The sequence below is a fragment of the Microcaecilia unicolor genome, chromosome 10 (genome assembly GCF_901765095.1).
Source record: "Microcaecilia unicolor chromosome 10, aMicUni1.1, whole genome shotgun sequence".
In the NCBI taxonomy this organism is placed as follows: Eukaryota; Metazoa; Chordata; class Amphibia; order Gymnophiona; family Siphonopidae; genus Microcaecilia; species Microcaecilia unicolor.
Genome location: NC_044040.1, coordinates 173,550,309 through 173,567,860, shown reverse-complemented (window position 1 = coordinate 173,567,860; position 17,552 = coordinate 173,550,309). Strand labels below are relative to the sequence as shown.

The window sequence follows — 17,552 nt, the reverse complement described above, 5'->3', positions numbered from 1 at the left end:
ACGTCGATGCAGCTATCCGATGTCTCGGCGCCGATGCAGAGGGCCGATGCCTCGATGCACTGGCGGCCGAGGATGAAGCTCTGGACGCTGAAGACGTCGATGCACTCGATACCCCCGGTGCCGATGCCGACGAAGAGCCCGAGAACAAAACGTTCCACTGGGCCAATCTCGCTACCTGAGTCCGCCTTTGTAACAGGGAACACAGACTACAGTTCTGAGGACGGTGCTCGGCCCCCAGACACTGAAGACACGACGAGTGCCTATCAGTGAGCGAGATTACCCGGGCGCACTGGGTGCACTTCTTGAAGCCGCTGGAAGGCTTCGATGTCATGGGCGGAAAAATCACGCCGGCGAAATCAAAATCCGAAATGACGAATTTGAGCACCAAAAAGTTTTAGGGAGAAAATCTCGACCAAGGCCGAAAGAGGCCTACCCCGACGACGAAAGAAAACTTACCGGGGCAAAGACTGAAAAATACGGGAAAGGACAAACGAAGCCCGGGGGCTTCCGGAGCACTGTCCCAACAATTTTTTAAAGATTTTCCGAAGAAAACACACGTCAACGAAAAAAGGACGCGCGAGGTCGACTTTCCGGGGCTCGACACGGCGAAAACACGACCGTACCGAGTGCGGACAAAAGAAGACTGGCCGGCTCGAGCCGGTTTCGGGCGGGAAGATGGCCGCGCATGCGCGGTGCGCGCGGGCGCGCGAGGACTAGCAAAGGACTTTGCTAGTGAAGATTCCGATTGGAGGGGCTGCCGTGGACGTCACCCATCAGTGAGAACAAGCAGCCTGCTTGTCCTCGGAGAAATATATATATATATATATATATATATAAAAGTTGTTTTTTTGTTTTTTTTTGGGGGGGGGGGTGGCGGATTTTGGGGGGGAGGGGAGGAAAAAGAGGAACTGTTTTGTATAAAACTTTGCTGAAACTATAAGGTGCATTGTTATATCGGAAATTGTTTCAAGTTCTACCTGGTTGTGTTGAACCAAAATGTTGTACCTGTTTGATTAATAAAAGAAGAATTAAATTAAAATTCAGGTACAGTTAGTCCTCTCTCACAAAAATTTAATGTACAGTTTACTCAGACTTGATATACCGCTTCCCTACCATAGCAATCGAAGAGGCTTACAACAAAAAACTACAATAATCACAAGAAAAGAACTCCATAAAAAAAAAAACAGTAAAGCCTAGTCACCCAAGAACTTACAACGAACCACGCCAATCATACAAAGTTAAAAACAAAAACAAGTACATGTCCATCCTTCAATTACTTGAAAGAAAAAACAAGAGCCAGTTTTTGCTTGGTCTGGAAACCTCACTCCTACTCCAAGCTTCCAGCTCATTCAGAATCTGCTTCAGTGATACTCATTACTATTTAGAACTCCTATGTTTAAGGCAGTGCTTTTTTTGTAGAAAAAAAAGGTGCCGGTACTCATTATGGGCGGGACCATGCAGGTCTTTTTCTGCCGTCATCTACTATGTTACTATATGGCTCCACCCATATGATAGCCACACCCACATTAGCTACACCCCTTATACCAGCCATGGTGCATATAAATAGACATCATTGAAAATATTATACTAGTATAGAAGAAAAAAAAAAACATGATTTTCTTTCATTATAAATAATTTCTGTAAGCTCTTACAGCTCCAGTATACCCAGTGCAAAATAAGAAAGAAGATTTAAATTCTCAAATTGGACATATTTCAAACACTAAAATGAAAATAAAATGATTTTTTCTACCTTTGTTGTCTGGTGACTTTGTTTTTCTATCCATATTGATCCCAGTCTCTGATTCTGCTGCTCTCTATATGTTCTCTTAACTCTGTTTCCAGGGCTTCCTTTCCATTTATTTCTTTACTTTCCTCCTTTCTTCTTCATTTCTTGCACTGCATCCATAAGTAAAAGCTGGGTCCTCCTCCGTGGAATTGACTGGAGGAGGTATAACGTGGATCCAGTTTTTGCCTATTTTCTCCATCCATGTGCAGTTTTTCTCCTCTTCCCTTTCCCTCATCTCCATCCATGTGCATCTTCTTCTTTTTTCTTTCCTACCCTCCCATCCATGTCCACCACTTCTCCTCTCCTCCCCTCCACCCATGTCCAGCACTTCTCCTCTCTCCTCCCTTCCATCCATGTACAGCACTTCTCCTCTCTTCCCTCCCCGGTATCCATATAAAGCAATAATTCTCTCTCCCCTCTCCTCCATCCAAGTCCAGCATTTCTCCTCTCTCCCCGCCAACCCCTCCATCCATCCATGTCCAGCAATTCTCCTCTATCTCCTGCTCTCCCTCTCCATCCATTTCCAGCATTTCTCCTCTCTTCCCTGCCCTCCCATCTATGTGCATCTCCTTCCTCTCCTCCATCCATGTCCAGCATATCTCCTCTCTCCCCTGCCCTCCCATGTCCAGCGATTCTCCCCTGTCCTGTCCTCCCCTGCCATCCATGTCCAGCGATTCTTCTCTGCCCCCTGCCATCCATGACCAGCGATTCTCTCTTCCCTGCCCTGCCCTCCCATCTATGGCCAGCAATTCTCTCATCCCTGCCCTCCCCTCCCATCCATGTCCAGCAATTCTCTCTTCTCATCCCTGCCCTCCCTTCCCATCTATGTCCAGCAGTTCTCTCTGGGGGGGGGGGGGGGGGGGGGGAGGGACAACCCTGGAACTGGGAGGGGGAGAGGGGACGACCCTGGAACTGGGAGGGGGGGAGAAGGGGAGGAGGGAGGGTGGGACGACCCTGGAACTAGGAGGGGGGAGGGACGACCCTGGAACTGGGAGGGGGGAGGGGGGGACGACCCTGGAACTGGGGGGAGGGGGAGGGGGAGAGGGAGAGGGGGAGGACCCTGGAACTGGGGGGGGGGAGGACGACCCTGGACCTCGGAGGGAGGGGGGACGACCCTGGAACTGGGAGGGAGGGGGGTGCCCCTGGCACACACTCTCTCTCACAGACACACTCGCACCCAGTCTCACTATCTCTCTGTCACACACTCGCACATTCACTCTCTCTCTCACACAGTCACTGTCACACACACTCCGAGGAAAACCTTGCTAGCGCCCGTTTCATTTCTTTCAGAAACGGGCCTTTTTTTTACTAGTGTTACCATAATAGCTACCATAAAACAAAACTTGAAATATGTACTTACGCTGCAGGAATGCGTCAAGGGCGTCAACATAGGCTTTATATGACTTAGGATCAGATCTACGAAAATCAATGTCCAGGCCTGAATCTGATTTTGGTGAAATCATAAGACCTAATAAAAAATACAAGTTAAAACAAGTTGACTCTAAGGTATATCCTCAAATATGTAAAATTAACTCATTAAGATGAATTTATAAAAAGAACATTGATAAAAGGCTTTAAAACACTGGTGCACAATTAATACTTTTACAAAATGAATAAAACTCAATTTCACAAAAATCAAAAGGATTACAAACTCTCAACCCTCTCGCCCTCTTGTGTGATTGCAATTTTTCCCATTATTTTTAACTCAATAGCAAGATATGTCAGGGTTTCCCCACTATGCACAGGCTAGCATCTATTTTACTCTATATTTAAGGATACCTCTGTCTTGAAATGATTTGTAGTAGTAGTAGTAGTTATAAGGTAGGCCAAGTTACAAGAATTCTATCATTTTGATGAAGAACAAAGTTACTCACCCGTAGCAGGTGTTCTCCAATGACAGCAGGCCAAGTACTCTCACAGCTGGGTGACGTCATCCACTGAAGCCCAGTGCAGACTCCAACTAGTAAGACTAAGAACTTTCTAGTAACATCCCACCACACATGCACTGGTGCGTTCCCACCCAACATGCAAGCGCAGGTCCCTCAGCCATATACGATATCTAAACAATACAACTCCAAGGGGAGGTAGGAGGGTATGTGAAAATACTTGGCCTGCTGTCCTTGAAGAACATCTGCTACAGGCGAGTAACTTTGATTTCTCTGAGGTTAAGCAGGCTGTCGTATTCTCATAGCTGGGAATCCATAGCTACCAGGCTCACCGAAAACAACAATGCTACGAGAATAGGGAATTGAAACGTCAAGGTCTGAAAGTCAATTGACCTGAAAATAAGCACATACTGGCTATGAAGGTGCAGGCTACAAATAAACAAAACTGGTCCTAGGGTTGGAGTTGGATAAGAATATAACAATAGCCATACTGGGTCAGACAATGATCCATCTAGCCCACTATACCGCTTCCACAGTGGCCAATCCAGGTCACAAGTACCTGGCAGAAACCCAATTAGTAGCAACATTCCATGCTATGAATCCCAGGGCAAGTAATGGCTTCCCCCATGTCCATCTCAATAACTGATTATGGACTTTTCCTCCTAGAACTTGTCCAAACCTTTTTTAAACCCAGATACGTTAACTGCTGTTACTATATCCTCCCAAAACGAGTTCCAAAGCTTAACATTCTCCGAGTGAAAAAATATTTCCTCCTATTTGTTTCAAAAATATTTCCATATAATTTCATTGCGTGTCCCCTGGCCTTTGTACTTTCTGAAAGAGTGAAAAATCAATTTACTTTTACCTGTTCCACACCACTCAGGATTTTACAGACCTCAATCATATCCCCTCTTTGCCCTCTCTTTTCCAAGCTGAAGAGCCCTAACCTCTTTAGCCTTTCCTCATATGGGAGAAGTTCCATCCCCTTTATTATTTTGGTCGCTCTTCTTTGAACCTTTCCTAATTCCGCTATATCTTTTTTGAGATAAGGTGACCGGGAGTAAACACAATACTTAAGGTGGGTTCACAACATGGAGTGATAAGGAGAAATTAGGACTTACCTGATAATTTTCTTTCCATTAGTTCTTCACACTATTCCAGAACAAGTGGGTAGTTATATCCATCGAACAGCAAGTGGCGATAGAAAATACAGAACTGAGCACCATTACATAGCTCCCTGCTAGCAGCTCAGCTCCTCAGTATCAGTCCTCAAGCAAAGAATAAAGACCGCCCAATCAGGCGCATGGTCAGCAACCAACACATTCAGCCCCAAGAACCATCCGAAGACAAGGTCCCTGGAAAACAGGATACAAAGACCATGCATAGAGCCACCAATCAGGGCGTTGAACCACGGGAAATAGTGTGAAGAACTAATGGAAAGAAAATTATCAGGTAAGTCCTAATTTCTCCTTCCATTACTTTCATTCCCACTATTCCAGGACGAGTGGGATGTTCAAAAGCTATCCCTACGAGGGTGGGAAGCCAAACCTGCCACAAGCAGAATTGACACCCCAAATGCAGCCGCTGCCTGCGTGGCTCCCGCTATACCATCATGCTACTGAAGGAAAGCAGAGAAGCCCATGCCTCTGCCCTACAAATATCCATCAGAGAAGACAACAAAGCCTTTGCCCAAGATGTAGTCACACGCCCAGGAGAGTGTGCCTTCCAACACGAGGAGGAGAAGAGCCTCCCAGAATACAAGCAGAGACCATGGCCACCTTCACCCACCGGGCAAAGGAAGCCTTGGAAGCCATGAGACTCAACTGCTGTTTACCAAACTGCACAAAAGGTCAATACGAAAAGACGGAAGACATCGGGAACCTTGAAAAAACACAAGAGAGCCCTGTAAAAGTTCAGAAGCCTGCAAGAGGCATATAGACGACTAAATAAAAAGAAACCAACAAGCACTCGGGCAAGAAGGACAGTACTGCCCAAAATGAGACCCTGCCTCCAAAACAAAGATGGAGAAAGGGTCCTAAGGAGCCTGAAGTTGCAAGAAGCAACAGGCCAACGGAAGCGCCCTAGTAACACCGAGTTCTACGTAAGAACTATCAGGATCACCTAGCGACGGGGCACAAATGGAGAGTGCTGCAGCACCCGAAGGACCAGCATAAAATCCCATTTGGTGCCAATGACCCTGAAAGCAAGTCAGGGCTGCCACTGGAACTCACAAGGAACCCAGCGCTAGCCCTTGATAGTCCCTCCCGCAAAAATGCCAGGAAATGGCCCAGGGAGGAAGCAAAGTACTAGCAGGCGCCAAGGAAGAAGAGCGCTTCCTAGCCTGCAGCAGGGAAGCCAGGACTGAAACCAATAATCCTTCTTCCTCAGCCGAGCCCTCTCAAGGGCCAGGCCGTAAGACCAAAGGGAGAAGAATCCTCCATGACCACCAGGCCCCCTACCAGAAGAACCTCGAACTTGAGGGAATCACATTAGCTCCCCAACTAGGAGCTTCACAAGATCTGCATAGCACTGGAGCCATATCCAGGCTGGAAAACAAGAGCACTGTATCCTGAAGGTCTCCCACTCTCCCCCCCACTCCCGACCTAACTTCGGCTCAGGGGAAGGCGTACAGGAGTCCCTCGCTCAAACACAAATGCAGCAGGGTGTCCAGACCCAGAGAGTCCTCTTCCCTGTGATGGCTGAAGAACCGAGGAACGGTGACACAGGAATAGGCCAAGAGAACCAAGCCCCACTGACACATCAGCAGATGTAACGGCTTGACCAACAGCTCCCAATCGCTGGAAGTCCGAGTATGCCTGCTAAGAAGGTCGGTCCCCACGAGAGGAACCCCTCAAAACCGCCGAAAGGAACAACGGGTGTCTCTCTGCCCCGGCCATTAACCAGTTGGGCACCAGAGACAGCAGACTGCTAGGAGTCTCCTCCCCCCTAGCTAGTAGAAGAGGCTAGTGCCATAGCAATGTCCGAAAAGGCCCAAACCAAAGCATTCCCAACAGCGGGGCAAAAGCCTCCAGAGCTTAGAGCAATCCCTCATAGCTCCAGAGGGCCAATGCGCATCTACTGAAAACCAAGCGCCGTGCCAGGGGACCCCTGCAAAGGGCCCCCCAGCCCAAGAAACTGTCAACCGTAGACCCCACTTCCCAAGGCAGGAGCGGGGAGGGCCTCCCTAGGGTCAACGACTGGTGAAGCCACAATCACCTCAGGTCTGTCTGACTGCCAGAGGCAAAGAAGGCAGAGGCTGTAACCCTCTGAAATCGGAGACCAGGAGCTTAACAGGACCCTATAAATTGGCCGCATCTGAGGGTAAGGTACCACTTCCAGGGCCACTGTCACAGAACCAAGGAGCTGCACAAAATCCCAGGCTGGAAGCTGGGAACGAAGCAGAAACGAAGAATCCAGTGCGCTAACTTAAAGCGCCATCCCTCTGTGAGAAACACTCAAGCTCACAGGGAATTGAAAAGAACACCTAGATGCTGCAAGTTGGTGTGCTGGCGCCAGCTGCCCCCACTGAAATTGAACACCCAAACCAGAAAAGAAAAAACAAAACAGGAGGCGAACTACTGTTCAAGGAGCCTCTACAAAGGCTTGGGAAGAGGAGGCTCGGAGTAGCCAGCTGTCCAAGTGCAGGAGGAAACGAAACCTCTGTCTCCGCAGAAAGACCGCTACACGCATGACCTAGGAAAAGGTCCCCGGGCCCATGAGGAGACCAAATGGTTGGGACCGGAATTGGAAAAGAACTGCAGAAGCAGCCCCAAGAAGGGAAGGTAATTACGCCTCCCTGGTCTCAAGAGCAGAGACAACTCTCTCTCTGAATGGACGGGAACACAGACCTCAGGGTCACCATCCGAAAACGGACACCAGTGGACCCCTAGAGATCCCAATTGGGTTGCACTGCTCCCATCTTCTTGAGAACCTCAAAATAGGAGAAGAACCGACCAGACCACGCTTGGCGTGAGAGATGGGAACAGGCAGCACTTCAACTGAGCTTCTGCTCTGAGCTGCCAGAGGCCCCCCGACAAGGAGACTGTAAGAAGAGAGGAGCTACCGGAGGGGAGAACTCCAACTGCAAGCCATCACCCAGAATAACCAGCGCCAGAGCTGAGGAAAAGGTAGACCATACGTCCCGAAAGGCCTGAAGCGGCCCCCCTGTAGGCCCGGAGGGACCCTCCGGCCTGGCTATATTGAGATTGCTGGGAGACAGCAGCCACTCACTCTGAGTGCCCTGCCGGCTCTCCGTCCCCCGGAAGGAAGATTTCCGGGCCCGAAACTGAGCCCTCTGGCCAAAGGTCTGACAACCAGACCTACACAAGGAGCTGTCATGAAACAGGGCACCTGCTGAGCCCACAAGGCAAGCAGAGGAACAAGGAACGTCTTCTGGAGGATGCTGGGGCCCACTCACCCAGCTCCTGATCCAAATTACTGAGGTCATTCCCAAAACGAAATGTCTCACAAAAGGGTAACCTGACCACACAGGCCTTTGAAGTGGCAACGGCCACCCATGCCCGCAGCCAGAACTGACACCTCGCGGAGAGCATCAAAGACATACCTGTGGCTGAACCACTAAGAATGACATACACAGTGGCCATCAGACAGGCTAAGCCCGCCTCCATCCAGGCAGCCCCGGACTGCCCCAGGAAAAAGGACTGCTGACGTCACTGCAAACAGGCCTGTGCCACCAAAGGGCTACAAATAGGTGTGCTGGAAAGTCGTTTCAGCTTCCTATCTAGCAGATCCCTCAAGGCAAGGCCGCCAACCACCGGGAGGGTAGTACTCTAGGTGACTGCACACACCGAGTCCAACTTAGGTAAGAGAACATCTCCTCCTTCTGGCACCAGAGAAAAAAGATGGGCCACGGTCCTCCCAACCTGTAGGCCTGTGTCAGACGCACTCCACCTTGCAGCAAGCAGGACCCAAATGTCCAGGTGAATGGAGAAATACCCTGGACGGTCCCCTGAGGCTCCTCATAAGGCTAGCCACTTGACTACCTTCTGGAAAATCCCCAAGGGCGCGCTGCAAGTGCCTCTGAAATCAGGGGGCCGCCTCCTAGCAGCCCAACTGCAGCGAAATCTGAGACAGTCTCCACGGGGCAGCAGTCACGATCCCCTGGGAACAGCAGGGAAATCCCCATCTCCTCTCTCTCCCCGGAGCTGCCAGGCCTGCTGGAGAAAAAGCTCCTAGCAACAGCCCAAGGCCCGGTGGAGCAGACGAAGGGTTGGCCCTGGCCCTAACCCAGGGCCCCCTCTCCAAAGGGACCCCCACCTACACAGCTGCCTGCGCAGGGGCTTCGCTTCTGCTGAAAAAAACCAAAATGGCCGCCATTCCCACCTCCTTCTGAGGCGAAGCACCAAGGCCCTGCACCAGGGACCAGAGCCGAAAGAAACGCACTGCTGTGACCGAGCACGCCCTCTTGTGGGCCTATGTGCGCGACCCGAATCAGCTCCTCCACTTGGGAACCGGACTGCACACCGTGCAGCGGCCCAAGGAGGAACAGCGCTCACTGCAAGACGGGCAGCAGGTCACACACTAAGCAGGGGTTGCCATGGCCAGAGACTGCCGCTGCGCAGGAAAACATGTGGCGCACCGAGCTATACACCTGATTTTTTTTTAACCGAAGCACAGCACAAACAAGCAAAAATATGTCCTTTTTTTCACATTCAGGTAGATTAGGCAGTTTTCTGTCTTCGGAAAAATCACAGTCTGTTTGTATTTGCCAAAGACCTCAAGGAGCAGTTGTGAGATTTCAACCAGGCTCCCCTGGTTCTCACTCCACTGATCCAATCATTAAACTGCTCCTCCACGGTTTTATATATTTATTTATTTATTGTAGCACCGACACACAGTGCTCCTATCGATGTCCCAATGCCTGAAGCACAGCAGAAAGGACCCACCACCCTGGGTCCATGCTACCCGGAGAAACAGTCACCCCCCCACCTCTTTCAGAGCACGGCAGCAGCACTGGCCTGCCAGACTCACTGTGTTGCCTGCGACTCCTCATCATCTGAGCAGACTGGTTGCTGAGCAGGCTCTCACACAGAGGGAAAACAAGGAAAAGGCGCAGAACACCCCAGAGGGAAGGCATGACAGGGACACAGCACCACCAGGTATGTCTGCTCAACTGGGCAGGGCTGTGCCAACACGGTAAGTGAGGTAAGCATGGCAGGAGGGCGCCTCTCTCTGGGGGGGCGCCGCCGCACCATGCTCACCTCGCTCGCCCTCCCCCCAACATCCCTTTTCATTTTTTTTCCTTTTTAAATGTACCTCTGTAGCGGTTCCGGCAGCGCAGCGTCAGTGAAGGAGGCGGCGCTCCCGACGTCGCTAGCCTTCCCTTCGCTGTGTTCCGCCTTCTTCTGACGTCATTTCCTTGACGTCAGAAGAAGGCGGAACACAGCGAAGGGAAGGCTAGCGACGTCGGGAGCGCCGCCTCCTTCACTGACGCTGTGCTGCCGGAACCGCCACGGAGGTAAATTTAAAAAGAAAAAAAAAAGAAAAGGGATGTTGGGGGGAGAGAAGAGGGCGGGCAGTTGAATTGAACAATGGGAGCGGGAGGGCAGGGGAGAGACGAGAGCATGGATGCGAGGGGGGGGTCATGGAAGGGAGAGAGGGGAATTGCTGGAAAAGGATGAATGGAGGGGGCAGGGGACAGAGGAGCATGGATGGGCATGGAATGGGAGGGCAGGGCTCAGGGAGAGAAGGGAATTGCTGGAAAAGGATGAATGGAGGGGGTAGGGGACAGAGGAGCATGGATGGGCATGGATTGGGAGGGCAGGGCTCAGGGAGAGAGGGGAATTGCTGGATAGGGATGAATGGAGGGGGCAGGGGACAGAGGAGCATGGATGGGCATGGATTGGGAGGGCAGGGCTCAGGGAGAGAGGGGAATTGCTGGATAGGAATGAATGGAGGGGGCAGGGGACAGAGGAGCATGGATGGGCATGGATTGGGAGGGCAGGGCTCAGGGAGAGAGAGGAATTGCTGGAAAAGGATGAATGGAGGGGGCAGGGGATAGAGGAGCATGGATGGGAGGGCAGGGCTCAGGGAGAGAGGAGAAATTGCTGGACATAGAGGGGAGGGAAGAAAGATGAAGGAGATGAAATGAGGGAAAAGGAAGAGAGGAGAAAAACTGCACATGGATGAAGAAAATAGGCAGAAGCTGAGGACCAGAAATGAAGAAGAAAGGAGGAAAGGAAATAAATAAATGGAAAGTAAGCTCTGGAAACGGAGTTAAGAGGAAAGATAGCAGCAGAATCAGATACTGGGCCAGCATGATCAGAAAAAGAAAGTCACCAGACAAGAAAGGTAGAAAAAAATCATTTTATTTTCATTTTAGTGTTTGGAATATGTCCACTTTGAGAATTTACATCTGCTATCTTATTTTGCAATGTATAGCAATTTGTTTCTAAGAATATTGCTGACAATTCCTGTCAGTGTGGCAAGTGGTGAGCGATCATTTTCACGGGGGGGGGGGGGGGCCGCCGCCGCCAACTGATAGTCTGCAGGGGGGGGCGCCAACTGATAGTCTGCAGGGGGGCACCAGAGACCCTAGGCACGGCCCTGCAACTGGGAACCAGTTGACCAACTGGACCAGGAGCAAGGCCTCAGAACCAGAGACAGAGCAAGCTGGTGTTTAACTTCAAAAAAAGGGAGCTATGACAACAGTAAAAGAAGAACTTAGAGGAGCGAAGGATAGGGTAAAAAACCTACAACAGGCATGGATGCTGTTCAAAAACGCTGTCCTGGAGGCCCAGGCCAAATATATTCCATGTATCAGTAAAGGAGGTGAAGGAGGCTATTGGAACAAAAAAAGAATCCTTCAGAAAATGGAAGAAAGAACTGACTGAAGATAATAAAAAGTGGCATAAGTAATGTCAAATCAGATGCAAAGCGCTGATAAGAAAGGCTAAGAAGGACTTTGAAAGGAAGATAGCGGTAGAGGCAAAAACACATAGTACAAATTTTTTCAGGTATATAAAAAGCAGGAAACTGGCAAAAGAATCAGTTGGGCCGCTGGATGTGAGGGGAGCAAAAAGGGGCACTCAGGGAAGATAAAGAATTAGCGGAAAGATTAAATGAGTTCTTTGCCTCGGTCTTCACCGAGGAAGATTTGGTTGGGATACAGGTGCTGGACAGGGTATTCGAGGCTGACGAGTCGGAGAAACTTAATGAAATCTCTGTAAACCTGGAGGATGTAATGGGGCAGTTCTGCAAACTAAAGAGTAGCAAATCTCCTGGGCCTGGTGGCATTCATCCCAGGGTACTGATGGAACTAAAAAATTAGCTTGCGGAGCTACTGTTGTTGATATGTAAATTATCCTTAAAATCGAGTGTGGTACCGGAAGATTGGAGGGTTGCTAATGTAACACCGATTTTTAAGAAAGGTTCCAGGGGAGATCCGGGGAATTATAGACCGGTGAGTCTGACGTCGGTGCCGGGCAAAATGGCAGAGACTATTATTAAGAACAAAATAACAGAGCACATTCTAAAGCTTGGACTGATGAGACAAAGAGTCATATTTTCAAAGCACTTAGCTTTCCAAAGTTCCATAGGTTTCTATGGAACATTGGAAGGCTAAGTGCTTTGAAAATATGCCTCAAAGTCAGCATGGATTCAGTGAAGGGAAGTCTTGCCTCACCAATCTACTGCATTTCTTTGGTAAACAAACATGTCGACAAAGGTGAGCCAGTGGATATTGTCTATCTGGATTTTCAGAAAGCATTTGACAAAGTCCCTCATGAAAGGCTCCAGAGGAAATCAGAGAATCATGGGATCGGATGTAGTGTATTGTTATGGATTAAAAACTGGTTGAAAGATAGGAAACAGAGAGTAGGGTTAAATGGTCACTATTCGCAATGGAGAAGGATAGTTAGTGGGGTCTCTCAGGGATCTATGGTGGGACCGTTGCTTTTTAACATTTTCATAAATGACCTGGAGGTGGGGGTAACTAGCGAGGTTATCAAATTTGCTGATGACACCTCACCATCTCAGATTTTGATGAAATTTGGTACATAGTTTCTTTATGATAAAAAACTAAGCTGTGCAAAACTTTAGTTCAAAAGACTAAAAATTGGAGGTTCTAGGGGACCTCAAGTAAAGGGTTGCAAAATGTCGCCTGAGCAAAAATGACATTTTGGGCCAACTTCCAGAAGCTGTAAAACTGGAAGTTTTAGTAGTACAAGGGGGATATTTGGAGAACCTGCACTACTTTTAGGGCTTAATGAACTGGCAAAACCCCATGTTCCTAGTCCTCTTACTTTTTGAATGGTTTAGGCTCAAACTTTGCCAAAAAAACGGCAAAAATCAATTTACAGCGATGTTGAGGCTGCTGTAGTTTCTAAACTAGCTGGCCTTTCAGGTTGATTTTTGGTAGGTGTACTAAATACAGGGCTGTAATGAGGCATTCCAATTTGCAGCACTTTCCTTCAAGTGGTTGAAAAATTATAAGCGTTCAAAGTTGGTATAAAAAGCATTTTTGCCCATTTTGGGCTATCTTTGATGCCCTTGATCTCCAGTGGGACAGCTTCAATATTCTTTCTTTTAGCACCATTAGAAAGAGCAGATTTCCTTCTATCAGAATATGTAGTTTTCATTTTGGAGTCTCATCATATAAGGATTGCAAAAATGCCCTCAAATGTTTGCGGGCAGCAGCCTGTGATTTCTTCACTACACCCTTGATACAAGTGTAGTAAAAGTGATTCTTCTTTCAAAAAGCACCAATTTTTTAAAATAAAGAACACATTATGTTATAAAACTGTATTCAAGAAAACTAAAAAACAGGAATGTTTTTTAGGATGTGGAAGGATGAGGCCAGGTTTCATGACAGGTTTAAAAAAAACTGCAGTCAGTTAGGATGACCGACTTGGCCAATTATGATTGGTGGACCCTGTTGCAAGGCGTCTGAGTGTCTGTTGCTGGTGTTTCTTCACCCTTGCTACAGTTTGACCTCTTAGTGAACTGTAGGCATCAAAGTAAGCCTAGCAACAGACACTCAGGAGCCAGGAGGTACCAGAAGCATACAATTGGGCAATGAAACAAACAATTCTGCCTTGCAACAGGGTTCACCAATCATAACTGGCCAAGTCTAACTGGCTAAAGAAGTTTTCTTTAAATATTATGTTATAAAACTGTGTTCAAGTAAACTAAAAAATAGGGTGGAAACCATTGTATACATACTTCTTGTTGAAGAAACTCGCACCTGCACCGACAGGCTCATTTATATTGAATTAAATGCCACAAATGAAGATATTAATCACTTTAGACTGAAGTAAAATTTTACCCATTGAAAACCTGATTGCAAGAATAAACGTGTTTGTTGAACTGATGCTAATGGTCATCAATGGATCCAGAAAGATCAGATGAATTTCCACTTTGCTCAGTTGGCTGTTCAAGTACATCAGAGTGTCATTTACTGACATACAATAAAAATAAAGGTTTGAAATTAATTGAAGAGCTTCTGCCTGATCAACAGAAGTTGTTACAAGAGCATTCTGGTCAACTTTTCTATGCTGGATCAACTATTTGCCTTCATTATGAATCCTTACTGTTGAAAAAGTTTGAATTTTTGCAAAGAACCTGCTGTAACCCATTTTCCAAAGGTGGTCATAATGCAAAAAGGGGCTTAAGAGTGCTGGATGACACACTAGCAGCCCAGCTAAAGGCCTTAACAAGCAAAATATTTGTGCCGGGTCAGAAACTATGTCCATCTTGTCGAAAAGACGTCAGTAACAGAGCTGCTGATTCTTTATCATCATCAACAGCAGCAGATGATGAACACAGTGACATTTCTGGCAAGTTGAACACAAGTTTGACATCTCTTGGTTTTTCTCCATTAAAGTTCAAAAAAGTCAGCAAGCGTGATGTACGAGGCTACACCAAGCGCAAAATCAGGTGAGTGCAAAATACTTTGAGAGTCATCATCTTGCAGTTGCTGGTGGCTTAGACATTCTACCAGTCAGAAATGTGACAAATGTTCTGATTATGATGACCTGCTAAACGAGTTGAAAAACAAAGTCCAAGTTTCAGCAAATCATGCAGAAAAACTGCAAATACTAACTTTAGCACCAAACAGCTGGTCTATTCAAAGAACTGCCTCAGAATTCATGGTTTCAACTAGAATGGTTAAAAAAGCAAAAAATCTGAAATCAGTTTGTGGAATTCTGGCAAAACCAGACAAGAAGAAAGGTAAAGTTTTACCAGAAGAAACAGAAAAAAAAATTCTTGGCTTTTTTGAAGATGATGAATTCAGTAGACTGTGCCTAGGGAAAAAAGATTTTGTCTCTGTCAGAACTGGCACTGAAAAAATTCAAATGCAAAAGCACTTGCTGCTTAGCAATCTAAAAGAAATGTATGTTGCATATCGTACTCGAAATGGGCCAGAAGTGGGTTTTTCCAAATTTTGTGAGCTAAGGCCAAAATGGTGTGTCACTGTTGGCTCATCTGGTATGCATTCAGTGTGTGTTTGTGTCATTCATCAAAATGTGAAGCTTATGCTTGCTGGAAGCCATCTGCTGAACGAAGATTACAAAGCACTGATAGCTAAAACTGTGTGCAATTTGGAATGCAAAGAATGCATGCTTCACAGGTGTGAAATATGTCCAGGTAAAGATGTGCTTGAAAATTACCTGACAGAAGTGTTCATTGATGCTGACCCAGGTGAAACAATCGAGTTTAAGCAGTGGGTTCATACAGATCGCACCACACTGGAGACCAAACAAATGTATGTTGATGATTTTGTATCTGAGCTTGCATTGAAAGTTTCAAACCTGTCAATTCACCATTACATTTCCAAACATCAGACACAATACTTAAAGAAAACCTAAATCCTTGTGAAATTGTTGTTCTCTTGGACTTTGCTGAAAACTACTCCTTTATTGTCCAAGATGCTGTTCAAGGTTTCCACTGGGAAAACAGTCAAGCTACACTGCATCCATTTGTTGGGTACTTCCGTGATGCTTCAAGTGAAATTCAGTGCATAAGTGTTTGCATAATAAGTGACAGCTTGCGGCATGATGCAGTTGCTGTACATGCATTCTTGGAAAAATTAATCGCGTTCTTGAAAAGCAAAATTGGAGAAATAAAATATGTAACATACTTTAGTGATGGCTCAGCTGCACAATACAAGAACTTCAAAAACTTTGCCAACTTGTGCTATCATCAAACAGAATTTGGAATAAGTGCACAGTGGAATTTCTTTGGCAGAAGCCATGGCAAGTCACCATGTGATGCCATAGGTGGTACAACAAAGCGACTAGCTGCTCAGGCTAGTTTGCAAAGACCTAAAAATAGCCAAATTCTCACAGCACAAGGCTTGTTTGAATTTTGTGATCAAAAAATAAATAAAATCAAGTTCTTTTTTGTTTCCAAGGATGAAATTGAATCTTCAAGATCTGCACAAGAGGAAAAATTCAGTAAAGCTTCCACAGTTGCTGGAACTAAATCACCAGTTTATTCCCATTGACTTGAACCAAATTTCAGTCAGTAGAATGTCAAATGATTCCTCCTCATTTGTTGTCAAACTTTGTCAGTCGGATGACCCAGTGAGTGTACCTGGCATAAATGTGTCTCAACTTCAGCCTGGGCAGTATGTTGCCTGTGTTTATGACAACAAATGGTGGATTGGCAATGTCTGTGACACATCATTTGAAGAACATGATGCCTTGGTCAACTTTATGCATCCATGCGGGCCTGCACGATCATTTCATTGGCCTAGCAGAAGAGATTCTTGTTGGATTTCTGAATAGCATATTCTAGCAGTTCTTCCAGTACCAGCAACTACACACTTGGACGACAGTATACATTTCCAGAAACAGCAGTGAAACTTATCAGTGAAAAATTCTTGTCACTTCAGCACTGAGGTTTTACTTGGGAACCATTAAGACACCCCCATTAGGCTTGAGAAACTAGGCAAAGACAACCAAATGAGGCTTGGGAACCTCAAGTAAGATGCCCACCTTCAGGCTTGGGAACCTGTGCCAAGTGGCTGGACTTGCCTTGCTATCGGGCGTGACCTCTTGGCGATGAGGTTGCCACTTCCTATTGAATTGGTAGTGGCATAGCCACCATGGACCAACGCATGCTTAAAGCAACTGAGTGACTTATACAGCAATTAGAAACATTGATGGGCCCTATATCCGTTTCATCTATCATTCAACAATACTGGCCAAAAAACACTTTTTTTGCAATCCTTATATGGAGAGACTCCAAATTGAAAACTACATATTCTGATAGAAGGAAATCTGCTCTTTCTAATGGTGCTAAAAGAAAGAATATTGAAGCTGTCCCACTGGAGATCAAGGGCATCAAAGATAGCCCAAAATGGGCAAAAATGCTTTTTATACCAACTTTGAACGCTTATAATTTTTCAACCACTTGAAGGAAAGTGCTGCAAATTGGAATGCCTCATTACAGCCGTGCATTTAGTACACCTACCAAAAATCAACCTGAAAGGCCAACTAGTTTAGAAACTACAGCAGCCTCAACATCACTGTAAATTGATTTTTGCCGTTTTTTTGGCAAAGTTTGAGCCTAAACCATTCAAAAAGTAAGAGGACTAGGAACATGGGGTTTTGCCAGTTCATTAAGCCCTAAAAGTAGTGCAGGTTCTCCAAATATCCCCCTTGTACTACTAAAACTTCCAGTTTTACAGCTTCTGGAAGTTGGCCCAAAATGTCATTTTTGCTCAGGTGACATTTTGCAACCCTTTACTTGAGGTCCCCTAGAACCTCCAATTTTTAGTCTTTTGAACTAAAGTTTTGCACAGCTTAGTTTTTTATCATAAAGAAACTATGTACCAAATTTCATCAAAATCTGAGATGGTGAGGTGGGGACGACCTTTAAAATTGGTCCACTTGACACGGAATGACTCTTAAGGT

The 17,552-nt window shown here is 46.7% G+C and overlaps 1 protein-coding gene across 2 annotated transcripts in view; it reads right to left on the bottom strand.

The window, feature by feature from the left end:
• ATP1B3 (ATPase Na+/K+ transporting subunit beta 3) overlaps nt 1-17,552 on the bottom strand; it is a 141,839-nt gene that overhangs the window by 60,157 nt on the left and 64,130 nt on the right. For both annotated transcript variants that reach the window (XM_030216675.1, XM_030216677.1), the window contains exon 3: nt 3,147-3,254. In XM_030216675.1, the coding sequence (XP_030072535.1) occupies nt 3,147-3,254 (108 nt within the window). The remainder of the gene's footprint in view (nt 1-3,146; nt 3,255-17,552) is intronic.